Source organism: Poecile atricapillus, chromosome 22 (assembly GCF_030490865.1).
Source record: "Poecile atricapillus isolate bPoeAtr1 chromosome 22, bPoeAtr1.hap1, whole genome shotgun sequence".
Lineage (NCBI taxonomy): Eukaryota > Metazoa > Chordata > Aves > Passeriformes > Paridae > Poecile > Poecile atricapillus.
The window spans coordinates 4,376,647-4,402,812 of record NC_081270.1 but is presented as its reverse complement, the minus strand read 5'-3'; the positions used below and the strand labels follow the sequence as shown (position 1 = coordinate 4,402,812).

The following is a 26,166-nucleotide window of genomic DNA, read 5'->3' as shown; positions in this document are numbered from 1 at the left end:
AAAAATCAACTCAGCTGTCATACTTGGATGGACATGATCAAATTCCAAACCAGACCTGCCAGCTTCTACATTTCCTGTTGCCCCTTTTACAGCCCATGTACAAATTTGGGCTGAGAAAAGGGAGAGTCATCTTCTTAAAACAGCACCATAGAGGTTAATGAAGGGACAGGAAATTGAGCAGTTTCCCCCCATACACACATGTGAGCTGATCATGCAAATAAATCACAAAAAAATCACTGAAAGAAGAGACCTTCTAGGAAGGAATCTGATGCCGCTGATCCCCAACACTGCCTGTCCAGGAAAAGGGCTGCTCCTTCCTGCCAGGGCACTGTCCCTTGGCACAGGAGGGACCCCAAGTCTCATTTGCACTTGGATGATGCCAAATGACAGAACTCTCCTATGCTCAGGCCTGTGGAAGCAGCAGCAGATCACACAGAGGCCGGTAGCACTGAGGCCGACTCCTACGGAGCCTTAGTATATCTAAGATTGATCTATACGGACAAATGGGCAAGTATAATATCACATTGAATTTAAAACACAGGGCCATTTACTTTTCAGACTCTTCACACAGACTCCCTCCTCCTCCCCTCCCTCTTTGGGAGGAGGAGTTTTCTAGCACAGAGAAGATTTGCAGTTTCCCAATGGAATGAGAAAACCTACTTGGCAAAGGTATTGTACATCACCCAGTCATCTTAACCAGACAAAACTCCACTGAGCACAGAGAGCTTTGTGTCTGTCCCTTGAGACAGTCTCCGCCACAGTCCTGCCCAGGCGGCCGCTCCCAGCTCCGGCTGCCCGCGGCTCGGTGATTCCTCATTCCTGGGCCACAGGCCGGCTGGGCAGCCCTCTCACCGGAGCAGCAGCAGTTCAGGGGAGCCCTCCCCGGCCTCCCTGCCGGCACCCACAGCTCGCCCACCCACGCAGCACGTGTCTCCCCCCTAGTCCAGAAAGCGCCTGCGCGAGCCCGTCCGGGAGCGGTTCGAACGGCGAATGTCAAACTTGGAGTCCCGGCACTTCTGGCAGATGTAGATCTCTGGGACGTTTGACTTGCGGATTTTGGCGCAGGAGAGGTGGATCCAGGTATGGCACTCGTTGCACTCGATCATCGGCCGCCCAGCGAAAGGCTTCATGCAGAAGCAAGTGACCAGGTCCCACGAATCGTCATCTGTAAAGACAAATGTCAAAGATACATTTTTAGCAGCTGACACCTCTCACACCAGGAATTTTTTCTCCTTTCACACTAAATTAACTACCTGGGTTTCAAAGGCAAGCACTTTGCTGTTTTTTCCAGGTCTCTTACACAGGAAGAGACACTCAGCACTACACAGGAGGCCCGTAATTGAGGAGAGGAGAACCAGCTGCTTTTATAAAGTTGCAGCTTTTCACTCAGTTTATGGCAGAAAGAACCAATCCAGCTCTCTGCCCCTGAAAATCCACCTGCTCCTGAATTCCACCCAGGCAGTGCTCCTCTGCATTATCCTCACGCTACAAGTAAAGCACAACTACTTCCACTTGGCTAATCCTTTTGGACAGCCTACCTGAATCCACCATGATGTCCTCGTCATCACCAGTGCCGTCCTCATCCCGAAAGACCACCTGCTTGCCCTGCCGAATGACCGTTCGTTTGCCCACGCTCTGGATCTCCACCGTCTGCTCGGTCGTCACAGCAGGGTAGGAGACACTGGACGGGGTGTCAGAGTCCCACACCGAGCAGTGCTCAGTCACAGACTGAGGGTCACCCTCCGAAGAGGGGCTCATTGGCGTCTCTGCGTAAGAGTCCTCTGCCTCCAGATCCAGCAGCTTCTCCTCATAGTCCTCCTCTGCAGACACCTCTGTTTCCCTCCTTTTCAGCTTTTTCTTCTTCCTGATCTTATCGATTTGCTTTCGCTCTGGCAGGAAGTTGCTGGCCTTTCCCCGCTGGAACAGGGAACCATATGGTTTTGCTCGCTTAAGCTGACTAAAGTTCTTTCTGTTCTTGGAGGGCAGGGAGACAGAGGAGGGGGTGTCATTGAAGCGGGGATCCCAGCTATCACTGTCAATTGTGCCTCCAGTGCTGTTGGGAGGGCTGGGGCTGTTCCTCAGTGGCGTTTCCTGGAACATGTTGAGGAAGCAGGTAACAGTTTGACTTAGAGCAGACTCTCATGCAGTGCAAGGCACTGTCCCCTGTCCCGCAGGGCACTCTGTCCATCCCTGAAGTGCTGTGCCCTGTCCTCTAGACTGGTGCCCTCTATCCCCAGGGGCGCTGTCCCCTGAAGCACTTCCCTGTCCCTGAGGCACTGAGCCTTTTCCCCCACATACTGTCCCCTGTCCCATGGGTGCTGAGCCCTGTCCTCAAAGCGTTATGCTCTGTCTCCGAGGCGCTGAGCCCTGTCCCCTGAGATGCTGAGTTCTGTTCCCGGGGTGCTGAGTCCTGTCCCCCCAGGCACTGATCCTTGTCCCCCGAGGTGCTGTGCTCTGTCCCCCGAGGCGCTGAGCCCTGTCCCCTGAGATGCTGAGCCCTGTCCCCCGAGGTGCTGAGCCCTGTCCCCTGAGATGCTGAGTTCTGTTCCCGGGGTGCTGAGCCCTGTCCCCCGAGGCGCTGAGCCCTGTCCCCCGAGGCGCTGAGCCCTGTTCCCAGGGTGCTGAGACCTGTCCCCCGAGGCGCTGAGCCCTGTCCCCCGAGGCGCTGAGCCCTGTCCCCCGAGGCGCTGAGCCCTGTCCCCTGAGATGCTGAGCTCTGTTCCCGGGGTGCTGAGCCCTGTCCCCCGAGGCGCTGAGCCCTGTCCCCCGAGGCGCTGAGCCCTGTTCCCAGGGTGCTGAGACCTGTCCCCCGAGGCGCTGAGCCCTGTCCCCGAGATGCTGCCGCTCCTGCTCTCCCTACACCACCCCGGAGTTTCTCCGGCCATTGCTCCCGGGCCGGGGAGCAGCAGGAACGATGCCGGATCCGACGTTTTTCACCCCGCCCACGCCGGGCACCACCCGCCCCGTCCCCAGAGCCTCCAGCCGCCGCGGTTCCCCTTTTGTTTAGGCCCGGAACGGGGCCGTGACCACCGGAGCGGCCGGTCTGACAGACCAGCCCGGTGCCCCCCAGTGCCCCCCGGTACCCCCAGGGCCCCCCGGTACAACTCACCTCCTGCGGGTAAGGGATGTAGCCGGCGTAGGCCAAGACGAAGGTGCAGAACTTATTGAAGTCCTCCACGGTGCGATGCCGCCGGGAGCCGGGGGAGAAGTCCTGCGGGGGGCGGGGGTGAGCGGCGGCCGCGGGGCCGGGCCCGCCGGTGGGAGGCGGCGCCGCCGCTCCCGCCGCGCCCCGCACCGCCCCCCCGCCCCCACACCGGCGGAACCGGGCAGTGCCCCCCCCATCGCCCCCCGGCGTCGGTACCGGGCCCCCAGGCAGCCCCCCCGCGGTGGGCACGGCGGGGCGGCGCCGCCGCCATTCCTCGCCCCGGCGGCACAAGATGGCCCCGGCCCCCCGCCCCGCGGCGGGGAACGGCAGCGGGCACCCGCGGCCGGACAGGGCAGGGCCGAGCCGGGCCGGGCGGCGGGAGACGCAACCCCTCCCGTTCTGTTCCCTCCCCGCTCCTCCTTTCCCTTCCTTTTTCCCCCCGGGACTCCGGCTCACCTCCGGGGCGAACGGCGAAGCACAGGAGTCGGAGTCCATGTCCCGGCGCGGGTGGCGCGGGCGGGGCCGGGGCGGCGGCGGCGGCAGCCGGGCAGTGCCGACACCGCGAGCCGCTCGGTGCCGGCGGGAGGCGGCGAAGGGGCGGCCGCCCGCGCGGGGCCGCCGGGAGCCGTAGTCCGGGCGTGCGCAGTGCCGGGCGCGGGGCGCGCTGGGAGCGGCGGAGGGGCGGGGGCGGTGCCGGGAACGGTGAACGGAGCGGGAAGAGGAGCACGCAGCAGGGCGGAGAGCGGACCGGTGAGCGGGGTCCGGGGGTGGCTCTTACCGGGTGATTGTGGGCCCGGGCGGGAGCGGGCGGGCCTGGGCTCACCGCGGGGCCTGGCTGGGGACGGTGGGAGGACGGGCAGGGCGCCGAAGCGTCTACTGCGAGCCGGACCCTCAAGCCAGAGCCGGACCCTCCGCCCGCGCTAACGGCGGTGGCCGCGCCGGACTCAGAGCGGAGCTCGCTCAGCGCTGTCTGCGCTCGGGGCCGGTCTTGTGTTCCGCCGGTACCACTGGGCGGCTCCTTCTGAGCGCCAGCCCGGGGCCAAGGGCGCGGGGCTGGGCGCGGTAGCTGCGGGGCCCTGGGACCGGCCCGAGCGGGGCCGCGCTACCAGCGCCGCCGCGTTACGCAACGGCCGCTCTCGGGGGCTCCCGGCCGGAACGGGCTCCCCGAGCCCGCCCGCCGCCTCCTTGCCTGATCTCCTCCTCCCTTTCCCGCCCCGGGAATCGCTCGGGGGTCGGTCCCAGCGGCTTCGCGCAGGGCGTGAGCCAGGTGTGTTCCTCGCAGGCACGGCATGGCGACCGGCACCGGCGGGATGGCAGCGGCAGCCTCAACCACGGCGACGGGAGAACCGGCACACGCGGTGTCGCTGCTGCGGGGTCTGAGCGCGCTGCGGGCCGAGCGGAGCCTGCTGGACGTGACGGTGGTGGCCGGCGGGCGAGAGTTCGGAGCTCACCGCGCCGTTCTGGCCGCTGCCTCGGGATACTTCCGCGCCATGTTCGGCGGGGCCCTGCGCGAGTCGCGGGCCGAGCGTGTGCGGCTGCACGGCGTCGAGCCCGAGTGCCTGGGGCGGCTGCTCGACTTCGCCTACACCGGCCGCGTGGGACGGCTGGGCCCCGACATCGCCGAGCGCCTGCTGCGCGCCGCCGACCTGCTACAGTTCCCCGCTGTCAAGGAAGCCTGCGGTGCCTGGCTGGCACGGCAGCTGGAGCCCGCCAACGCCCTGGACATGCAGGACTTCGCAGAGGCCTTCGCCTGCCCCGAGCTGGCGGCTGCCGCCCACCGCTTCGTGCTGCGGCACGTGGGCGAGCTGGGCGCCCAGCTGGAGCGGCTGCCGCTGCCACGCCTCCTCTCCTACCTGCGGGACGACGGGCTCTGCATCCCCAAGGAGGAGGCTGCCTTTCAGCTGGCGCTGCGCTGGGTGCGCGCTGACCCCGCCACCCGTGCCCCGCTGCTGCCACAGCTCCTGGCTCACGTCCGCCTGCCCTTTGTGCGCCGTTTCTACCTGCTGGCCCACGTGGAGAGCGAGCCGCTTGTGGCCCGCTGTCCTCCCTGCCTGCGCCTCCTGCGTGAGGCCCGCGACTTCCAGGCCGCTCGCCTCGACCGCCACGACCGGGGACCCTGTGCCCGCATGCGCCCCCGGCCCTCCACTGGCCTCGCTGAGATCCTTGTCCTCGTTGGTGGCTGCGACCGTGACTGCGATGAGCTTGTCACCGTCGACTGCTACAACCCACGCACTGGCCACTGGCGCTACCTGGCCGAGTTCCCCGAGCACCTGGGAGGGGGCTACAGTGTCGCTGCATTGGGCAATGACATCTATGTCACTGGTAAGGCACGCAGGGAATGGTGGGGAGCACCAGGGTGGAGGGTTCTGTTGAAAATATGTAGGTTGTAGCAGTGACACTTGGCTTTTCCTGGGTAGCAGAGAGTTTGGGACTTGGCTTGGGCGCCTGCAGCTTGCCAGCAGGCATGGAGACTCCTGGAGTCGGTGCTGGATTTAGCAGCTGGTCGCAGTCCAGGAGCTATTTTGTCATGAGTAATGCTGTTGAGCATGCTGGCAGAAGTCACAGATCTTGTAGTTAGAACTTTTTAACCGTCACTGAGGACAGGGGTGATGTAAGAAGTAAGAAGGTTTTGAGTTTCTCTCTTTGAAGAAAGAGTTCAGGCTCAGAGCCCCCTGAATCACAAGGCATGCTTGAGGCAGAGGCATGTCAGAAAGCCCCAGATTCCTTTGCCAGTCCCTGTGAGTCACAGTACCTTCCCCTGCACAAATCCTGCCTCCTTGCTGGGGCTACAATTACTTTTGTCAAGGTGACTCCAATATGTAAATTTGGCTGTTAAGCTGCATGCAGATGCCGCCTTTGAACTGCATCTCTGTGACAACTGTAACAAACTGAGGCCCAGGACACCAAGTGCTGTGGAACAGTGTGCCCTTGGTATGCAGGACACACTGGCAGAACTTAGAAGAGCAAGTGTTAATGCAGGTGAACAGAAAACTTTGTGTTCTCTAGTCACAAGCAGAAAACAAGGCCCTGCTTTAAGGACAGGGTTGTAAAAACGATGGGCTACCACATGGATGCAGCATGTTTTTGCAGAAGCCCCTACATCCCATGGGAGCTTCCTGGAGTGATCCCAGACAGGTCAGTCCTGCTGGGAGCTGTGTGCAGGCTGCTGCTGGGGATCTTGGGTTGTTCTGGTCAGTGTTAGTGTGATGCAGGCAAGGCTGGGAGTTTCCCAAGCTGCCAGCAGCACCACTGCCTCAGCAGCTTCTGGGCAGCGACTTGGGTGGGGTGCAAAATGGGAGAGACGTGGGTGTTAAAGGAGGTAATGAAACATGGAAGACTCATTTTGAGTCATGGCTGGATATGGACTAGGAACGACATGGGAGAAATCCTCCCTGGCTTGCTGGGAATGAAACAGTGCAGAACTTCCTTTAAAATCCTTGTGGCGCACGTGCCGAGCCAAGCCCTCTCCTGCATCGCCTTTCCCTTTATGGAGCCAGGCTCTTGACACGTGTCATGCTGTGCCACAGGGGGCTCGGACGGGTCCAGGCTGTACGACTGTGTCTGGAGGTACAATTCCAGCGTGAACGAGTGGACAGAGGTGTCACCCATGCTGAAAGCCAGGGAATACCACAGCTCCACGGTCCTGGACGGGCTGCTCTACGTGGTTGCCTCTGACAGCACGGAGCGCTATGACCACACACTGGACAGCTGGGAGGCCCTGCAGCCCATGCTGTATCCCATGGACAACTGCTCCACCACCTCATGCCGTGGAAAACTCTTCGCCATCGGCTCCCTGTCTGGAAAAGAGTCCATGGTCATGCAGTGCTATGACCCCAGCAGTGACCTCTGGTCCCTTGTCAACTGCGGCCACCTGCCCCCCTGGTCCTTTGCCCCAAAGACCGTCACGCTCAACGGTCTCATGTACTTCATACGGTGAGTAGTGGGAGCAATCACTTCCCTCCCTCCCCGTGTCCCCTTGAGGAGAGCCTGCAGCTTCCCTGGGAAGGTGGATTTTACAGGTGGTGGAGAGAGGGCACTGGATTGGGACAGCACAGCACTACTTCCCCTGATGGTGCAGGGAGGGCTGTAACACCTCTTTCCTTGTGTTGGTGGGCCTCAAAGAGCTGCCCATAAACTTGTGTTAAAATGTCTGAGTGTAACCCAGAGCTGGGGAATGGGCAGGTGTAAATCCATCTGAAGTCAGCAGCACTGCTTGGAAATTGGCTTCTTGGTTTCTTCAGCTCCTTGTTCAGCCCCCCTCGTTGCTATAAATAAGCACATAAGCTCCAAGAAAACGTTAAACTCTAATGCAGGAGAGGACGTCTTCCGTCTCAGCAGAGATAAGAGGGCTGAAGATGAAGTGATTGGTCACTATTTTTAAGCACCTTTCCAAATTGGGACTTAATTACCCATCTGAAGCTGTCCTGGTGGCGCAAATACTTCAGTTATCCGCTTAATTAAAAATAAACGGGAAGGCATGCTAGGGCTGGAGCATTTCATCTCCCTGTGTTGACTCTGAGCAAACAGAGACTTCTGTGATGGCCCCCAGGCACGTCTCTTTTTTTAATCTCCTCTTGGCTTTGCATAAAGTAGCAGCTTTGACCCAAGACTTTTTATTTGATCCTTTCGGGTCCAGCCAAGTGTCTTGCTGGCGGCTGTTCTGGTCAGCTGGTTTCAGTCCATACTGCTAGGGTGTTGCAGCTGCTCAGTTCCTTGTCACAACCTGATTCTATAGAATTTCTTTATTCTTACCCTTTTTAAAGTACTGATGATTGGTACTTCAGGATTTTCAGATCATTTTGCATCTGCAAGAGTCAGTGAGGAGACGATCAGGGTTAGGTGTTCTTCCCTCATTTCATATGCTGCACGTGGGCTGCTGCTCCGTGTAGAGCTGTGGGATAATATTTGGAGGGCAGAGAAGTAGGTTGCAAGTAAAAGTAGCAAATTGGTTTAATAGCTCAGGCTAAAGGCTCTAAGTGATGATCCCTCATGCTGGGATCAGTTTTATACCTGTAAATAAAGCACACAGAAAAATGAGGTTCAGGTGCTCTCTGCAATTGCCCCAGAGCTGACCCAGAGTGGGGAGAGGAGGCTCTGGTCTGGTTGCTGGCCCCGCTTGGAGCTGCCTTGCAGCATCTTGATCCCATCTGTACCTTGGAAGGACTGGCAGTTCCTCTCCAGCTGCCTTGACCTTGTCCTCCACGCATTCTTGTGTCAGCAGTGCATGTCTCTGAGTCACAAACATCCCTCACCTGTCACTGTCGCCCTCCTGTCTGCCGAGCAGGGTGGGTAAGAGAAGCCCTGGGGGATTATGCTGCCTCCCCAGCTCTTCTCTCCCCCTGCCCATCTAAATTTGGCTTTGATGAAGAAATCAAGCAGTGTTTCTAGAATGCAGAAGGAGTAATTTTGTGTTCTCTTCCCCAGAGATGACTCGGCTGAAGTGGATGTTTACAATCCATCAAAGAATGAATGGGATAAAATCCCTGCCATGCTTCAGGTAAGACATTTTCCCGCTTCAAGAATATCTTAGGTATTACAAATGAGTTTCATTTAGCATTGGAAAACCAAGAGCTTTTCAGAATCAGAAACCCGTGCATGTGGAGCTGGTTTAAGTGTGCTGGAGTCACTGGGAAGAGTCCCAGATGTGGTGGCATGTCTGGGTGGGCAGCACTGATTCAGAGCCCAACCTGCAGCTGACAGGCATGAAACTTCCTCCAAGGAACAGCTCCCAGATCCCACTGACCCCCTTGATCAGCTGGTGGATCAGGGAAACAGCCCCTGATCATGGTGTGTATTCCTTGTTACGTTGCAGGTTCACGTTGGGGGGAGTGTGGCTGTGCTCGGTGGGAAGCTCTATGTCTCGGGGGGCTACGATAACACGTTTGAGCTCTCGGATGTGCTGGAAGCCTACGACCCCGAGACGCGAACGTGGAGCGTCGTGGGCCAGCTCCCCGAGCCCATCTTCTGGCACGGCAGCGTCAGCATATTCCGGCAGTTCATGCCAGAAACCACACAGGAGGATGACAGCATCACACTGGACAACACCATCAGCTTGAGCAGGCAGAACCAAAACCTTCACAACCAGAACCTCAATGAGCTGCCTTAGCATAGGAAGCGGCTTGACGGAGTCCCTCATCCAGAACCTGGGCTGCTTTGGGAGAAGGCTGAGGCAAACCAGTGCTTGGAAACAAAACCATTCTGATCACAGAGGGAGCAGAAACTCTGGCTGTTGGATGTGATGCTGTGGGCCTTCAGGCAGTGAGGCCTTCACTGCTTCCCTTGGCCCTTCAGGGCGGGAGACGTCACCGTGCTGCCCACAGGGACCAGAGAGCTGATCCCTGAGGAAAGCACTCGTGGTGAATCATGCCACAGCACCACTGCTTATGGCTTGTGAGCAGACACCTTTCACTGGGAGCTCCTTCACCCTGTAATGCTTCGTTTGCCACAAAACTCCTTCCTTCAGTTTCTGTCTTGGGAGGCGTCTGTCTGGTAGGGCAGTGGTCTGGACGCCGCTCTGTATTCTGTGCCTCGGAGGGAGACAGGCTTCCTGTGCACGTGTTGGGGTTGAAAGGTAGTTATTTTAGGATTTTTTTCTTCTTTTTATTTGGGGTTTGAATTTTTCTTTTGGCCTGCATAAGATTTGCCTTTATACTTGCCCAAGTGCCCTGGCCAGGTGGGCTCTGTTTACCTACCTTCACTGAAGAGCAGCTGCGTGCAGTTTACTTGTGGAATGTTTCTGGAAGAAGCAAACGGCTGAACCTGCAGTACGGCTCCCTGAGAGCTTGTGCTGCACCTTCAGGAGAACCCTGAAGTGTGGCAGAAGATAAGGTATGGCTGGATGCATTTGCTTTTTTGGTCTTTAAATTTTAGCTAGTAGAGGAAAAGTTTGCATTTAAACTGAATTCAGAGGTGGAAACCCTGTATACTCGATCTCTCTCCTCCAGGCTTGCCCCTGGATCGAGGGGCATCCGAGCCCCATTTCCACAGCATCAGCGTCTTCACAGCTTTACAGAAACGTGTTTTGCCCCAATGCTGTGACGCTGCTGCACCCCTCGGCCACGGGGAACCCGGGCCATTCTCCAGCCTGGAACACTGACAGTGCCTTGAGACCGCCGCGTGCCAGCAGGGAACGCGCAGAGCCCGGCGCGGCTGCCCCTTGGTGTCAAACCCGTGGACAGAGTAGGGGGGTGCAGGGGCCCACAGTTCGGGGCAGCTGCTGCTTTTTTGGGAGCAATGGCCAATTCCCGACGGCGCCGCAGCCCGAGGCATTTCTGCTGAGCTATAAATAACGCACCCCGGCGCACGCGGCCGTGCTCGCTGCTGGACCCCCCAGTCCCACCCGCTGAGCAGCTACAGATCTGTATTTATTTTTTGTAGAATTCATTGTGTTGAATCCTCAAGTACAGTTGAACTCCATCCTTTGAAACAAAGGCATTTTACATTTGCAGATAATGTATTTTTATTCTCAGTTTGTTTTTAAATTTACTTGCAGCAGTCAAGTTAAATAAAACCTGTTACACAATTCTGTTTTCTGTGAGGGTAAGGGATCTGGGGTGAGATTTTACTGGAAGTTTCTCATTCCAGATATGATTAAACTGGAGCCTCTCTGTCTCCTTGGTGAGTAGAGGGGGAAAGGGGAGAGGGTGTTGCTGCAGCTTTGGGGTGTGGGGATATACAAGAGATCTCTCCCCACGCTGGCACCACTGAGGCCATGGTTCACCCCCTCCCAGCAACCCTGGATTGGGTTATTTAGGATATACGTGAGCACAGGCACTTTGTGGCTGCTGGAGTGTGTTTAAAGTGAACTCACAGCTCAGTCATCCCAGTGCTGAGCAGACACGGGTCATGCCCTGCCTTTAATGGCGGAAAGAAAGAGCAACTGAAAAGCTTAACAAAACAAAGGAGAAATAAGGCACAAGTTAAACGAAGGAGTTAAGGAATGGGCAGAGCCGCTCTGTGGGGGAAGGTGAGCTTTAATCACAGGCAAGGTGAGAGGGCTGGTGGAGAGGAGAGGGCAGCACCAGCTCCTCCAGCGTCAGAAAGTGAGTCACAATATGGCACAGGGAGGTCAGTCCCTTCCCACCGCACACTGTCTGTGAATGAACACTGACTGGAGTGACCATGCTGACACATTTCATTTGACACTCAATCAGAACATCACGGTGACTTCCTTTCCCTGCAGCCTTGGATGGGAGATTGGTAGAAAAAGAGGGTACGGAGCTCAAAAGAACAAGTGTGGTAGAAAGTGGTTCAGCTTAATGCTTTACTGTGTTTCAGTGGAAGGGATGGGGTGGCCACACTATGTCTCACAGTCTTCAGGAATTGTTGTGGTTATAATCAGCGACTGCTCAATCACATCCGCAGGTGAGAAGTTCTCATTTGAGCAGAGTTTCTGCGCAGGGACCTCCTCGGGCAGTGGCCCACGGGCAAGCGACTCCACGATCACCTCGGCTGAGCCCACCTCCAGCTCTGTCGGTGGCTGCAGCACCACCATCACATCCTTCTCGTCATCGATGATCAGGTTCCGCAGCTTCCTCTGTCGAGGGTTGTAGTTCTCCACTCGGTCGTGGATCTCCATGTGGCGCCTCAAGTGAGCCTGCAAAGGAAGGGGGATGTGAAGAGACCCAGTGAGGGCTGGCTCCCCAGTACAGCATGGGGGCCCCAGAGCCAGGAAAGGCCTCACCTGCCGTGTGAATTTGTAGCCACACTCAATGCACTCAAACTTCCTCACTCCCTTGTGCCGGCGAACGTGGACACGCAGCTGTTCTACCGCTGGGAAAGGAAGCGACAGCCTGTTGGCAGCAGCTCCATGTCATACAGGCTCACAGCAATGCCAACCCACCCAAAGAAAGGAGGCAGCTCCTGCAGAGCCCCATGAGAGCTGGAGCCCTCACATTACCTTTGAATGTCTTCCCACAGATGTGGCAGAAGTGGGGCCGCCCCTCCTGGTGCCGGCTGGCAACGTGCCTCAGCAGCGGCCCCTTCTCCGTGAAACGCTGCTCACAAAACTCACAGCTGAACGGCCGCTCCCCGGTGTGCGTCCGGTTGTGCTTGTCCAGACTCGCTGCCATTAATGGGGAGACAGGGAGAGTGGCCAGTCAGAAGCACAGCCCATGCACTGCATCCCTGGGGCTGTCAGGCTGGGCCAGGCTGGCAAGAAGGCAAGAGCAGCACAAGCAGTAGCTGCCTGTTCCACCTAAGGGTCATGAGCAACACGAGCTCTTTCCCCCTCTGTGCCATGAGAGCAGTGCAGGTGACAGGAATGTGCTTTTCTTGGTATCAGCCTGCACTCACAAGAGCATGGCTTTGCTCCTGGGGAAGCTGCTTTTTGGAGGTCCTGCATGCTGGAGCACAGCACTTGGCATGACCTGCCACAGCCAGGGGTACCTTGTGTCCGGAAGGTCTTGCCACAGAGATGGCACTGGAAGGGCTTCTCGCCGGTGTGCGTGCGCAGGTGCATGTTGAGGTTGGCTTTCTGTGTGAAGGCATGGTGGCAGAACTCACACACATAGGGCCGCTCATTCCTGTGGGCAGGGAAACGTCACCGTCACCTCTGCCTCCGCCAGCTTCAGCCCCCTGGGTCTCAGCTCAGCACCTCTGGGAAGAGGGTGACTTTCAGCCAACCCCCAGACCTGTGAGGCGGGGACTGCAGCCAGGAGAGCCAGGGTGACAGAGGACACGGATCACATTGTACCTGTGCTTGGCCTTGATGTGCATCTGGAGGCCATTCCGGCTCGAGGCCCTGTGCCCACACTCCTCACACACAAACAGCTTCTCTCCGCGGTGCTTGAAGGCCTCGTGCAGGCGCAGCTCTGTCCGGGACAGAAAGCACTTGGAGCAGGTTGAGCACTGCAAGGCCACAGGAGAGAAGAGTGTTAGGGTTGGGGTATACCCACCCCAAATGAACTCACACCCGGCCCTTCCCCAGCTGCTCCAGGGACCTCCCTGCGGAAACCAAGGCAGCACCCCCAGCTGAGATCCCAGTGAGATAAGACAGCCCAAAAGAGATGAAGTGCTGGTCAGTGCTTGGAACTGTGGGCTGCTCAAAAGAGCCCATTTCCAGTAGCCCTGTGCCCTACCCCCTCACTGACAGAGCCAGACATAATATTGTGCCATTCCTTAGGCCAGATCCACACTCAATCACACCCTCCCCAAAACTCCCGGTCCCTACCGCGTGGGGCTTGGGTGCACCATGCAGCTTTATCATGTGGCTCTGCAGGTCCTTCTTCTGCATGAACTGCTGGGAGCAGGAGGAGCACTGCAAGACAGGAGAATGGGGTCAGCTTCCAGCTGCCCCAAAGAGTGGTTTCAGAGCAAGGAGAGAACCAGCAGGGGAGTAGAACATGGATTCGTGGCAGAGCCATAGGAAGCCTTTGGCTGTGGTGCCTCCCTGGATCACATTTTGTTTCAGAGATGGGGAACAACTCTGGGTAGGCCGTCATAGAACAGAGAAGGGAACTGGTGTGCTCAGCTCTTCCCGAGCTGGGCTGCCCTAGAAGGGAAAGGCTCGCCTCTGCTCAGTGCCAGTGTCCAGCAGCATGTTGGGATGTTGGATGCAGGCCCTGCTGACCTTGTATGGCATCTCCCCGGTGTGTGACACCATGTGCAGCCGCAGCTCCATCCGCCGCTTGAACACCTCTGGGCAGGCCGAGCACGTGAATACCTGTGAGAGACGGGGTGGCGTTGGCTTCTGCAGGACCCAGAGCCTGACCTGGAGCCCACAGCTCAGCACATGGCACTGGCACCCAGCTACAGCATTCAGCCCGTACCCACAGGAGCTGAATCTTGTACAGTACAGACTCCTGATGCGCTGAAACACAAGTGAGGGCTGTGTTGTGTATCAGGGGTGAGTCCCAGCCACAAGGACCCTGGCTGTGAGGGTCCTGGCCGTGGAACACATGCCACACAGTGCTGACAGGGGTCAGTTTGGAACAGAGCGTAGGCTGGGACTGGGAAAAAGCTTCAATTCACCTCCTGCCACACACATGGCAGCAGCATTCCAGCCCAGCAGGGCAGCTCCTGGGCATACCTGTTCCGATCGGTTCATGCAGTTCCTGGCTTCGTGTTCCAGGAGATTCTCTTTTCTAAAGTAACATTTGCCACACTTGGAACACTCAAATGGCTTCTCTCCAGTGTGTTTCCTTGGGGGATGTAAACACAGAATCCCATCACTGCCTGTCAACAGCATCTGCACAGACAGGCCCAGGAGGTCACAGGGAAGGGTGAGGTGGGTACATCCCCCCACCCCTGCAGTGCTACTATTCACAGCTGCCCTAAAGCTGCTTCTATGCCACTTTTGTGCACAACTGTCAGTGCCGACTGTGCTCAACAGAACGTCCTTTCTGCAGGGCCAAGATTCTTCCCCAACAGAAGTGAAGCAAAGCTTGAGCTCTCACTGCAGGGCCATGCCCCACTCTCAGTGATCCACCCTGGAGCTCCTCAGACAGCCCAACCATGTGTCCCCTACAACCCCAGAAACTCCCCCCCCCCCCAGCCTGGGGCAATCTCAGATCCCAGGAGGATTTGCCATCGGCCACCTGCAGCCAGTGCAGCCCCCGAGGAGCCACAGCTCAGGACAGTCGCTGCGGCTCTGGGACTCCTTTCATTGATACATACAACCCTCCCCCAGGCCACAGCACCCTCAGGGGCAGAGACCCTCCTTTACCACCGCGGGGGATGCCGAGGTGTTGGGACCAGCTGGCAGGAACGGGGCCACCCTTCCCCCCCGGGAAAGGGCCGAGCCGTGAGGGCGGCGCGTCTCCCCGCGCGCAGGGGAAGGAGAAGCCGGAGCGTTTACCTGTTGTGCACTTTAAGGTAATATTTGCTGAGGAAGGTTTTATGACATGTGGGGCACTCGACCGGCACCGCTGTACCTTTTCTGCTCCCCGGCGCCTTTCCCGGAGCGGGGGGACTCTTTTTGCTCCGCAGCACCTTTTTCTCGGGAAGGGGCTCGGCATCGCCGTCCCCCCGCCCGCCGCCACCCACCGCCGCCTCCTCCGGGGCTGAGGGGGAGCCCTACGAGGGAACAGCGGCGTCACCGCGCCGCCCCCGCCTCCCCGCCGGGCCCAGGCCCCGCCGTCCCCCTCCCGCCCCCCTCACGCACCGCCTGCCCGCCGGGCTGCGGGGCCGCCGCGGGCTCCGGGCGGGCGGCGGCGGCGGCGCGGCGGGGCCGCGGGCGGAAGGCGCGGCACAGCGCCACGGCGTCGGGCACGCCGAGCTGCTCGGCGGCCGCCAGCAGGCGGGCGCGGTTGTGCGCCGTGAGCGCCAGACGCCCCGTGTAGAAGAAGTCGAGCAGCAGCTGGAAGGTGTCGGCGAGGCCGTCGGGCAGCGCCACGGGCCCGCCGGGGCCGCGCGCGCGGAAGAAGCGGGAGCAGCTGGCGAGCACCGGCCAGTGCGCGCGGAACTCGCGGCCGCCCACGCCGAGCGTCGCGTCGCAGAACTGGCCGGCTGCGCGCTGCCGGTTCAGCTCCCGCAGCACCCGCACGCTGTGCGCCGCCGCCGCCGCCATGGCCGCGCACCGGGGCCCGCCGGCATCCGCCACCGCCGGACGTGGCGTCAGCGGGCGCCGGCAGTGACGGCGGAGAGCGCGCGGCCGGGGCGGACCAGGGCCGACGGTCGGTCCCCGCGGCGGGGGAGGCGCGGTGCGGGTCGAGCTCCGCGGCTCAGGCGGCGGCCTGGCGGCGCGTGTACTCTTGAATGGCCATCTGAAAGTGCTCGGCCGTGTTTTGGTGCGGCCGCAGCAGGATGATGAAGGCCCGCGGCACGAAGTACCCGCCCAGCAGTGCTGCGAGCGTGCCCAGCGTGCTGAACACCCGGGCCGCTGTCTCGGCCTGGCCGCGCAGCGCGCCCTGCGAGCAGAGCACGGCGGCCGAGCAGCCCAGGTGTAGCAGCAGGCTCACGGTCAGGCTCTTGGCCTCGTTGTAGGCGGCGGGCAGGTCCGTGCCCGCGTAGCTGAGCGCGAAGCAGCCTGCGCTGAGCAGCACCGTGTAGGCGGTGGCGGCGTCGGCCGCGGAGCTCTGGGCGCACTCCAGCACCACCCATTCGTCCCGCACGTCGTACTCCCGGTGCGGCACCGAGGGGCTGACGGCCTCGGTGACCACGCACAGCGCCACTTGTGCCGCCGTGCTGGCCGCCACGAACAGCACCGGCCCCTGGCGCCGCATCCAGGCCTCGTAGAGCGCAGGGCAGCGCGCGTTCAGCTTGAAGATGCAGAGGATCTGGAAGGACCGGGTTGCCACGCACGAAAGGAACACGGTGAAGCTGATTGCGAAGAGCGGCACCCGCAGCAAGCATGCCACCTGCGAGGGCTCCCCGAAGTAGCAGAAGAGGCTGCTGCAGGTGCAGGCCAGGGAGCCCAGCATGAGGAAACACGCCTTCCCACCCGCAGACTTGACCACGGGTGTGGAGGCATTAAAGGCGAACAGGACGGTCAGCGCCGCTATGAGCAGCATGAGAAGAACAGCCAGGGACAGCAGCACCCAGGAGAGGGGCTCGGACCAGGACAGGAACTCGATGGTGCGATTGAAGCAGACCTCACTCTTTGCTGGGGCCCACTCGCCCAAGCCACAGGCCTGGCAGTCAAAGGGGTCTGTGAAGGACGTGGGACACCTCACACACCTTGGACATGGTAAGAGTTCTGCCACGGTGCAGGGCCTGGCTCCTACCCCAGAGTCTCTGGGCTCTGCTCACCCATCATGCCTGCTCCTTCCTGCAGGTGCTCCCAGGCCTGGGGTAGAAAAGGGGGCTCTTTTCCCAAAAGAAAATTCGCCCTGCGGACTCTCCCAAAATCCATGGCCTGGGCTGAGACAGGGGTTCAGCTATTTTGAGGCTGAGGGCCATGGGGACTGTGGGTGGGAAGGGGTCTGTGCATCAAGCAGTAACCTGGGAAGGATCTGCAGCAGCTGCTGTTGAATGGGACAGTACCATGGAGAGGGGCTTTCTGCTCCCACTGTCCCCCAGAGCTGCCCCTGTCCACTCCACAGGCTAAGGATGTTGAGGGACTAACTTCCAGGCAGGGGTTTGTAATTGTGGCTGGTGATTCTGAGGCAGGAGACTACGGGGGACTGTCCCAGGCAGGAGTCATTTCCATATGCCAGGTGCTGGTGACCACATAGTGCGGAAGCCCCATGTGCCACCTATGGCACAAAGGCAACCACTAGGTTGAATTTCCCTGGCAGAGGATGCGGTGCAGGGAGCAGCTACCGGGCCGGACATTCCCCTTCCCTGGCCACAAGCAAAGAGGCTCTGTTTGCCCAGGTGGGCTCGCCTGTGGGCAGTACTCCATGGAAAGCACAGGGCATGGGCTTTGCATACCCACTGGTACGCAAACAGGAGCCAGACCCAGGCCTTCAGGTCAGCTCACAGGTTTTACTGACCACAGGAGGCGAGAGGCTGGAAATGGTGAGACAGTAGCAGGAGGTAGGATGTTGGCAGGGGAGGAAGGGGCAGGAGCAGACCCTAGGGTATACTGACCTGATGTGTTCAGGAAGGTTCCCGGTGGACAGGCCACACAGCTGAAGCAGCATTTGTGGCGGCTGTGCTGCAGCCGCATCTCCCCTGGCTCACAGGCCTCAGAGCACACTGAGCTGGGAGCCTGCTGGGAGCACAGACAGGGTCAGGCTGGCAGACAGCAGCACAGTTCAGGCTCGGCAGCACTCTGGCACCATCTCCCCCCCACTGCCTCTACCCTCAGTTTAGCCCTGCTATGAGGAAACACCCCAGAACTGGTGGCATTGGGATGCAGTCAGCTCAGAAGCAAGCAATAAGTAAGACCTGGGTGCAGAACAGTACCTGGCCATCTTCTGTGTGCCACAGGACTTTGCCAGGGTTGATGCTCAGCCTGTCAGGGTTCACACGGAAGGTTCCTATCACATGAGAAGCCCAGTTTGGTCCCCTCCACTTCCACATGACAATGTCATAGCCTTTATGAATGTCCCCGTTGGCATCAAAAGAGATTTGGCTCTTGTACAGGGTGAAGTTTACTTGTCTAATCTTTTGAAGGAGCTGTAAAACAGAAGAGTAAGAGAGGAGCCCTTCCAATGGTGCGATTCCTGCCATTGGGAGGGAAATGTGGTGGAGGACACTTCCGCTGTCCTGCAGCTGCTTTCCAGCGCCCCAACATCTGCAGAAAATCCCATGCAGTAAGGGGCTGGTGGTAGAGGAACAAGTGACCTAGGATGGAGTCTAGGTCTAGGTCTTGGCTGCTATGACTGTGAGGGGCAGCTGAAGCCCACAAGGGTCTTCAGCTGGGATTTGAGCCTTTGGGAAAGACAGGAAACCTTTGGGCACAACAGAAGAATCCTTCCCTGTGGGAAGGGATCCTCACGGATCTTCCACAAGGCTGCTCTTACCTGCCAGGGATAGACAGTGCCTTTGCTGCAGGCCCCCAAGGCACAGCCCAGCAGGTCATGGAGGCCATGGGCCACGGCATACACGGCCGAGTACACATTGAAGGAGCTTTGAGCGTCGTACATGTCAGGGACAGCGGCGAGCGCACGGCAGCCGGTGCAGCACTGGGTGCAGTTCAGCCTCGCATTCCCCACAGATTTCCCACCTGCCTCTGCACTGCTGGCACACTCAGCCACAGCACCTTCCTCTGATATCTTCCAAGCTTCAAAGCGTTCCAGCACCGTGGACTCTGGCTTCTCAACTGCCATCCCTAACACTGAACCAATGGTCTGGATGCCAGGCACCTGCCAGACAGTTTGAGCCAACAACCAGTCTTCAGAGGCCACCCACACCATGCCCGTGATGTTCTTCTGGACCACCACCTCAAAGAACGGCAGAACACTTTCTCTGCTGGAGAACACAACAGTGACATTGACCTTGACTTCTGTGATGATTCGGACCAGGTTGTGAAGCTGGGGGTTATTGGCATCCACATTGGCGGGGATGGTGCCTCGGTAGGCCACGCACACGTTGCTTGCGGTCAGCAGCTCCTGCAGGGCATCCAGGCCGGCACTGCCATAGGTGTTGTCACTACCCAGCAGCACCACCCAGGTCCAGCCAAAGTGCTGCAGCAGCTGGAAGATGGCCTTCACCTGCTTCCTATCGCTAGGGATGGTGCGCAGGAAAGAGGGGTACAGCCGCTTGTGGCTCAGCAACTCCGTGGAGGCTTCGTAGCTGATCTGCAAAGGGAGCCAGGGGAAAGGGGGATGTGCTGGCCCAGGCAGCTGCACCTCTGAGAGCTAATGGCACAGGCAGCCTGTCCTGGGAAGGCTTGGAGCTGGACAGGCAGCAGACCCAGCGCCAAGTATGCTGCAGCAGGAGGAAACTGTGATAGATGGCAAGCCAGCCCACTGACTGCCTGGGAAGGATCCTGGGACAGCACACACAGAGGGGCTGCATTTCCAGGATTACTAGGCTCCTCAGCTCTGAGACCACCCTCCCTGAAACCATCATTCCTTGGGATCCCTGTTTTCCATCAGCTGTAGGAATTGCACTTACCTCCGGTACAAGAAAGAGGCTGAGAACAGCGGCTGTGGTGAGGGCCAGCCGGGTGCTGTCAGGGCCAATGACAGCCACAGCCTGGGGTTCATAATGTTGAAAACTGGGGAGCACCTGGACATCATGCCTGCCTTTACGAGCGAGGGCACACAGTGTAGCATGGAAGTTGGTAGGCTCAGAGCAGGTGTCATAGATTTCGTAGCCCAGGGTGACATTGGGGAGCAGCGTGCTGGAGTTGTTGATCTCCTCCACGGCGAAACGCAGGGCCTGTGACAGGCAGTAGCCGTGGCTCTTGAAGGCGGCGCTACGGAATCGAGAGAGGTTGTTAGGGAGGACAGAGCGCGTTGGGGACACGGGCAGCGCGGGCACTCACTCGTCGCAGCCGCGCACGAGCAGGCTGGCGCCGTCCCGGTGCGCCGCGGTGTGCAGGGGGAACAGCCCGGCCAGGCGGTAATCGCCGCGGAGGGTGAAGGAGGAGGCGGCGGCGGCAGCCGCGCAGAGGCACAGGCGGAGCAGGGCGGGTGCCGGCATGGCGGGGCAGCCCCGCGCAGCGCGGCCGGGCGGCTCTTAACGGAGCGGCGGCGGCGGCGGGCGGGGCCTCGCAGCGGGCTGGGCGGGGCGGGGCGGCCGAGGGGCGGCCCCGGGAGGCGGAGGAGGCTCGGCGGTCATGCCCGCACGGCGCAGCCGCCCCCGCCGGGCTCTGGCCCGCAGCCTGCCCCGCGCGAGCCGGCTGGAGGTGGCCTGGCGGGAGTACGCCGCCTCCTTCATTCGCACCGGGATGGTGCCGCCGGCTGAGCCGGGGCTGGTGGCCGTGGAGGCGGCGGAGGGTACGGCCGTGCTGCTGCTGGCGCCGCAGCAGGTGAGCAGCGCCCACAGCGCACCGGCCCCGCCGCGCCCCGCACAGCGTGACCGCCCGCTCTGTCCTGCAGGCGCTGACCTTCACCGGCAAATGCCGCCTGCGCTGCCTCTACGGTGCCGTCCGTCTGCTGGGCTTCGCCGTGGCCTCGCATCACCCGGGACTGCCGGTCTTCTCGCCGGCCACGCACTGCGCGCTCAGCCTGGAGGCGCTGCCCGGCGCCTGCCCGCCTGCCGCCGCCGTCCGCCAGCTGCGCACCGCCGCCCGCGCCGCCATGCGCTCGCACCGCGTTCCCCGCCGTGAGTGCGGGACGGAACGGGGGCGCGGGCGGGCGCCATTTCACGGGCGGAGCGGGGAGCGGCCATTTTGTGCGCGGGGCGCTGCGGAGCGGGCGGGTGCCATTTCGCGGGCGGGTGCGGGGCTGAGGGCGATGGCGGCACTTGCCTCTTGCAGAGGCGCGGGTGAAAGTGATGACACGGTTCTCGCCCGACTGCGCCGTGGTGCTGCTGGAGCACCTGGACTCGCCGGTGACACGATTCCTGCTGAGCCACCCACCGCTGTCGCGGCTTTTCGAGTCCCAGGTGAGGCGGCGTGGTGCCCGCTGCGCGCTGCGCCGTCCCCGCACCGCCTATGCGGAGCCAGCGGCGGCGGCCCCTGTCAGCGCCCAGGCCGCGGCCTCACACACCCCGTGCTGAGTGCTCGCCCTCTCGCCTAGAAAAAGGAGGAGTCTAGCTTCACACCAGAGGACGCGGTCCTGGCGTCTGTGGGCATCGTGAAGTGCAGCCCTGACCGCGGGCTGCTGGTGTCGGAGAGCATGTGCCTGGCGCTGGAGGAGCTGATCCAGACCTGCTGTGGTGAGTGCAGGCTTTGGACAGACTGGGGCTTTGGTTGCCTGAAAAAACGAAAATTCATGAGGCTTTTCATGAGTTAAAGTTGAGAGAGTACCCTGACTAGCATGTGCTTATTGAGGGTTGCAGTTTTCTCTATAAAGAACATGCATCTAGAGCTTAGGCATTGCCTAGGGTGGGTCAGTGATGCCAGCATCAGTCCAGTTAACACTCTGCTTTTCTTTCTAGCGGAAGATGACGGCGTCCCTGTGGTGCTGGTGTGTGGACCAAAAAGCACTGGGAAATCAACATTCAACAGATACCTAATTAACCTGTTACTGAACCGGTGAGTCTTGCCATGTTCTGCAAGCTTTTAAGTACTGCATGAGATTTAGGAAAAAGAAAAAAGGAAAAACGGATGTTTGACAAGCCATCAAAAGAAGAATAAGAGCCATCAGAAATAGAAGGTGCATGGCTTCTAAACAGAAGTTCAGAAAAATAGGGATTCTTACTTTGAGTGATTTCAGAAAAGTTGCCTCCTGAACGTTTCTGTTGAAATACTGTTAGATTGCTGCCTTGGAGTGTGTGAGCACATTGGGCACCAAGCAGTTTGGGTTGAGATGGGGAGTTAGAATGCTTAAAAATGTACTATGAGTGTGGTTGAGGGAAGGAGAGATTTTATTAATGAATTTTAGCTTTGCAACCTGGAACAAAATCAGATTAAGCTTCTGATATGTTGAGGCCATGCTGTAGTTCTTTGGGTGAATGCTAACACACAGTCTCTCTCCCTGCAGCCTTCCCGTGGTTGAGTACATGGAGTGTGACATCGGCCAGACGGAATTCACACCGCCCGGGTGCGTGTCCCTGAGCAGCGTCACGGAGCCCATTCTGGGTATGTGTTCCACTGCTCCTGCGGTTACCAGAGGCCTGCTCTCTTTCTGAAATGAACAGGGTGTTCTAGGCAGAGGCTCTACTTCAGGGGAAGCGTCTGCCACAGCCACAGTCAGAGTTTCCTGGAGAGAATAAATCAAGGGCTGTTTGAGTTTTCTTGTAGGGACATTTAAGCTCCCTGAGTACCATGGAGCTGTTCTTCTGCTTATTTTGTCTGCTTTAAAGAGAGATGATGTTGTAGAGGTGTTAGTACATTCTAAGATGTGTCACAGGGGATGTTCTGCTGTTCAGATGAGAAAGGTCTCATTGGGAAAATCTGTATCTGTAGATCAAACTAGCTTGAGATGGACATGATTGGACTGGGGGCTGTTGTGATGAGTGGAAAAAACAGAACCCAAGAAACTGCTGGTGTTTGTAGTCTTGCAGATTTGGGTCACTGGCTAAAGGATGTGGCCAGGCTGGCTTGCTGTTTAACCAGTTTGTCATACACTGTTCTTCAAAGATTGCAGGTGTGTAAGCAGTGATTTCAAACAAAGAAAAACACCCAGTACTAACCCAAAACAAAACTCTCAGCCTGCAAGTGGCAGACTAGTTTCCCCTGCTTGCAGGCTGTGCAAGGAGGACAATTGGCACATGGGAAGAGCATGGGTTATTTCAGGAGAGGAGGCATGTGAGTGCTCAGGGATGGGAGTGTTTTGGTTTGACTTGAGGAAGGCACTGGATGTTTGGTGCTCTCTTTGCCAGGTCCCCCCTTCACTCACCAGCAGATGCCCCGTAAGATGGTGTATTATGGCCAGACCAGCTGTGAGCAGGACACAGAGAGGTACCTTGATGTTGTGAAATATGTGTTCAGCTGCTACAAGAAGGAAGTGCCTCTAATCATCAACACCATGGGCTGGGTGAAAGGTAAATGGTGTCAATGTACTCTGGAGAGGTGTGGGAGGGAGGTAACGGTGGCACAGCACCATGTGGAACAAGAACGTCTGTGCTGAGGTAACACTGCTGTCCCACCTGTCGCAGTAGTAGCAGCAGTTGTGTGTTTCCTGTGCCCCTGAAGGTGAAGGGCTGCTGCTCCTCATTGATATCATCCGGCTGTTGACACCCAGCCACATTGTTCAGATGGACATGTGTGACTGGAAGGCCATGCCCCCACTGACGTCTGAGCATATCCACTTCAGCGCTGGGCTGCACACCAAGGGCAAGCAGCAGTCCAAATGCAAGCAGCTGGGAGCAGATGACGTGGAGAGCTGGAAGTACCCTGAAGGGGAGGACATGTCAACTCCACAGCACAAGCTGCTCTATGTCCACCCGGAATTCCCTCGGGCAGGGGTGGCAGGTGAAGCGTAAGTAGCATGTTGAGTGCTCTGTGAGATCCATGGGTGAACAGAACCACACATCGTCCTTGACACGGGGCTTTTCTTTCAGGCGAGTGCACAGCGGCATCCTGCGTGACATGTCCATTCTGGGCTACCTGGGGCACCTTCAGAGCCCAGACATTGGGGCTGTGCTCCCCCTGCACAGCCTGGTGCCATATCAGGTAAAGGAGCTTTTTGGGATGGCTTGGGGGGTGGGTGTGCGGAGAGCCCAACTTGAAGCGATGGGCAATTCTGTTCCTGCTGCATATGTTTCTCAGAAGAGGGATAAACACTCTAATCTGCAGAGTGACTGTTCAGGGTGTCTGCAAGCAGGGCTTCTGTCAATGTGTCGGTGTGGCACATGTGTGCTGTGTGCCCTGCTATAGTGCCTGTGTGTAGGCGTGGTGTGGGAGTGTGCAAGGTCTATACTCAGCAGGGTCTTGTCTCTGAACTCAAACTCAATCCAGGTGGAACTGATGAGCGCTTTTCTCTCTTTACCACTCAGGTACCTTTCAATGCTGTGGCTCTCAGGGTTATTCACACAGATGTTGCTCCCAGCAACATCATGTACGCAGTGAACGCCAGCTGGGTTGGGCTCTGCTGCATTCCAGAGGAAGTCCGGTGCCAGAGCGATGGGCCAGTCCTGCTGACACAGACACCGATCTGCGACTGCCTGGGCTTTGGTGAGCACACCTGGAGCTCTCCTCTCACCTGCTGTGTTTTGGCAGACAAGTTGCAGATTGATGGAATTACTCTTCTAAAACAAGCTGGAGAAGTGGGATGAGTGTGCTGTTAGAGACTGTACTGCAAAATCCTTGGAATTTGGTTAACAGGTGGTAAGAGCTGTGGGGAATGTCCTTGCATGGTGCCGCTCAGAGCTGCTCTCAGAACTCCACAGTGACTCACTTTCTACTTCACCTTCTCTAAAGCAGATTCCATGTGGCTTTTGCAAAATTCCAGTAGTTTTCTCTGTTTCCTTGTGTGACTTAATTTAGTGTCCCAGTTTGGACTTCGGTGCTCAGTCGTGTGTAGGGATCTGCCAGTGAGCAGGGATACCTATTGACTGACATTTGCATGTGTTACTTTTTAGGAATTGTCCGAGGGGTTGATATGGAGAAGAAGCTTTACCACATCCTGACACCAGTGCCTCCAGAGAATCTGAGACTAGTGAATTGTCTGCTCCTTGGGAACATTGCCATCCCTAACTGTGTGCTTGTGGGCCAGGTAGGAGCTCTTGGGAGGGGTGGGAGTTGGCTGAGCTGCAGCTGGCTGGCAGGTTTTCCATTTTCTTACTCCTGAGGCTCATGCGTGCTGGGAGATGCCTGGGCATCAGCAGATGGTTATCTCTCTTGGAAATTGTCCTTAAGTACAGAAACCTTGGGAGAACAGAATGTTCTGCTCATGTTTCAGATGCCAGAGTGGGGTTTGGTGATAGCTGGGTCCTTCCCACCATCAGTTTTGTCAGCCTGGGGAGGGATGTGCTTCCACTTCTGCTGAAGGTACAAGTTCTTAAAAGTTGTTTCTAGTTTAATTTTCCCATTTTCCAGCAAGGAATTGAGGGAGAGATCCCCTACGTCACATCCGATTACAACTACAGTATCATGGGCTCAGGGAAACTGAGGAAGAAGAAGCAGCATTTGAAGAAGAGGGAGTTCCCCTTTTGAGTGTGATTATACTTGAAGCCTCTGGGTGCTCAGCCAGGGTTTGTTCATGTAGGACCTCGAGTGGTTGCATGAGCTCTGAGTGCTGCAGAGGCCCTGCAGAGGTAGATGCTACAGTGGGCCATTTTTGATAATGTTTTCTATGTTCAGTTTGTATTTTTTGGTGTTTTGTAATAAATATCTATGGTAAACATTGAGCTGGTTTGGATCTTTTCCTAAGCCGAGGCTGTCACAGCCAAGGGCAGCTGCCATTCCACATGCACACTGGTCAGGACCTCTTCCCATTGCCTGTTTGGCCCTCAGGGAGCTCTGGGTGTCAGCAGTCCACAGTGCCCTGGGCAGAGCTTCACTGTCCCCTGGGTTTGGGGAAGGGCCCTGCTGGGGTTCTGGCACCGTGGCTGACCCACAGCTCTGGGTGTCCTGCCGGTCAAGGAGAGGGGAATGAAGGAGCACCAAAGGGAGTCCCTGTCCCCCTGAGTGACAAAGATGGAGCCACCCAGTGCTGCACTGTCACAGCCCACCCTGTCTGTCCACTGGGACTGCTGCCTCCTCCCTTGTGCTGTCCCAGCTGCATCTCTGGTGCTCCAGGGTGAGCTCAGTGCCCTGAGCACGGTTTGGGAGCAGCTTGGGCTGGCTTGGTGTGTCCCCAGCTCTAAGGGACTTTGCTATGGATAGGGGCTGTAAGGGGGTGGGATTGGGGAAGAACTTGTCACCCAGGTGCTGCATGGAGCACTGAGGTGTGTGGCCTTACCTGACCTCACCTGCTCTGCCCCACTGGGACACAAGAGGAACTTCCTTTCCAGCCCTTTTTCAATTAGCAATTTGCTCCCAGGGGGAAGACAGGAGTGGTGGGAATTGCACAGGCTTGAGTGCCTCGGGTCAAGTTGAGGACATTTTGGAGAGAACGATTCTTTATGGGTAATAGCAGCACGCTGAGCTCTTACTGGGTCTGTGACTGCAAAAGTAACCTGACTTCCAAAAGCAG

The 26,166-nt window shown here is 58.4% G+C and overlaps 5 protein-coding genes across 6 annotated transcripts; 2 read left to right on the top strand and 3 right to left on the bottom strand.

The window, feature by feature from the left end:
* Window positions 1-524: 524 nt before the first annotated feature.
* PHF13 (PHD finger protein 13) lies at window positions 525-3,783 on the bottom strand. The gene is made up of 4 exons (XM_058854825.1): window positions 3,602-3,783; window positions 3,110-3,211; window positions 1,539-2,091; window positions 525-1,165 (listed from the first exon to the last, which is right to left on the bottom strand). Exons 1-4 carry the CDS (start codon window positions 3,638-3,640, stop codon window positions 939-941), a joined length of 921 nt encoding a protein of 306 aa, XP_058710808.1. The 5' UTR covers window positions 3,641-3,783; the 3' UTR covers window positions 525-938.
* On the top strand, window positions 3,779-10,667 carry KLHL21 (kelch like family member 21). Its single transcript, XM_058854821.1, has 5 exons — window positions 3,779-3,895; window positions 4,428-5,467; window positions 6,673-7,078; window positions 8,570-8,642; window positions 8,958-10,667. The coding sequence occupies exons 2-5, from the start codon at window positions 4,435-4,437 to the stop codon at window positions 9,249-9,251; spliced, it is 1,806 nt and encodes a 601-aa protein (XP_058710804.1). The 5' UTR covers window positions 3,779-3,895; window positions 4,428-4,434; the 3' UTR covers window positions 9,252-10,667.
* Window positions 10,668-10,804: 137 nt separating this feature from the next.
* On the bottom strand, window positions 10,805-15,707 carry ZBTB48 (zinc finger and BTB domain containing 48). The gene is made up of 10 exons (XM_058854822.1): window positions 15,249-15,707; window positions 14,943-15,160; window positions 14,175-14,286; window positions 13,716-13,808; window positions 13,317-13,403; window positions 12,840-12,994; window positions 12,533-12,669; window positions 12,045-12,209; window positions 11,829-11,917; window positions 10,805-11,741 (listed from the first exon to the last, which is right to left on the bottom strand). The coding sequence occupies exons 1-10, from the start codon at window positions 15,651-15,653 to the stop codon at window positions 11,445-11,447; spliced, it is 1,758 nt and encodes a 585-aa protein (XP_058710805.1). The 5' UTR covers window positions 15,654-15,707; the 3' UTR covers window positions 10,805-11,444.
* Window positions 15,708-15,793: 86 nt separating this feature from the next.
* On the bottom strand, window positions 15,794-20,215 carry TAS1R1 (taste 1 receptor member 1). The gene is made up of 6 exons (XM_058854815.1): window positions 19,965-20,215; window positions 19,592-19,895; window positions 18,496-19,272; window positions 17,936-18,148; window positions 17,618-17,738; window positions 15,794-16,733 (listed from the first exon to the last, which is right to left on the bottom strand). Exons 1-6 carry the CDS (start codon window positions 20,120-20,122, stop codon window positions 15,808-15,810), a joined length of 2,499 nt encoding a protein of 832 aa, XP_058710798.1. The 5' UTR covers window positions 20,123-20,215; the 3' UTR covers window positions 15,794-15,807.
* On the top strand, window positions 16,636-25,378 carry NOL9 (nucleolar protein 9). 2 transcript variants are annotated; one of them, XM_058854817.1, is made up of 12 exons: window positions 16,636-16,772; window positions 20,521-20,746; window positions 20,901-21,028; window positions 21,163-21,301; window positions 21,524-21,620; window positions 22,069-22,166; window positions 22,910-23,071; window positions 23,223-23,508; window positions 23,591-23,702; window positions 24,026-24,203; window positions 24,611-24,744; window positions 25,068-25,378. In XM_058854817.1, the coding sequence occupies exons 1-12, from the start codon at window positions 16,770-16,772 to the stop codon at window positions 25,182-25,184; spliced, it is 1,680 nt and encodes a 559-aa protein (XP_058710800.1). In that variant the 5' UTR covers window positions 16,636-16,769; the 3' UTR covers window positions 25,185-25,378. The 2 variants fall into 2 exon arrangements, with proteins under 2 accessions (XP_058710800.1, XP_058710799.1); XM_058854816.1 differs by lacking the exon at window positions 16,636-16,772 and adding an exon at window positions 20,201-20,450.
* Window positions 25,379-26,166: the final 788 nt, after the last annotated feature.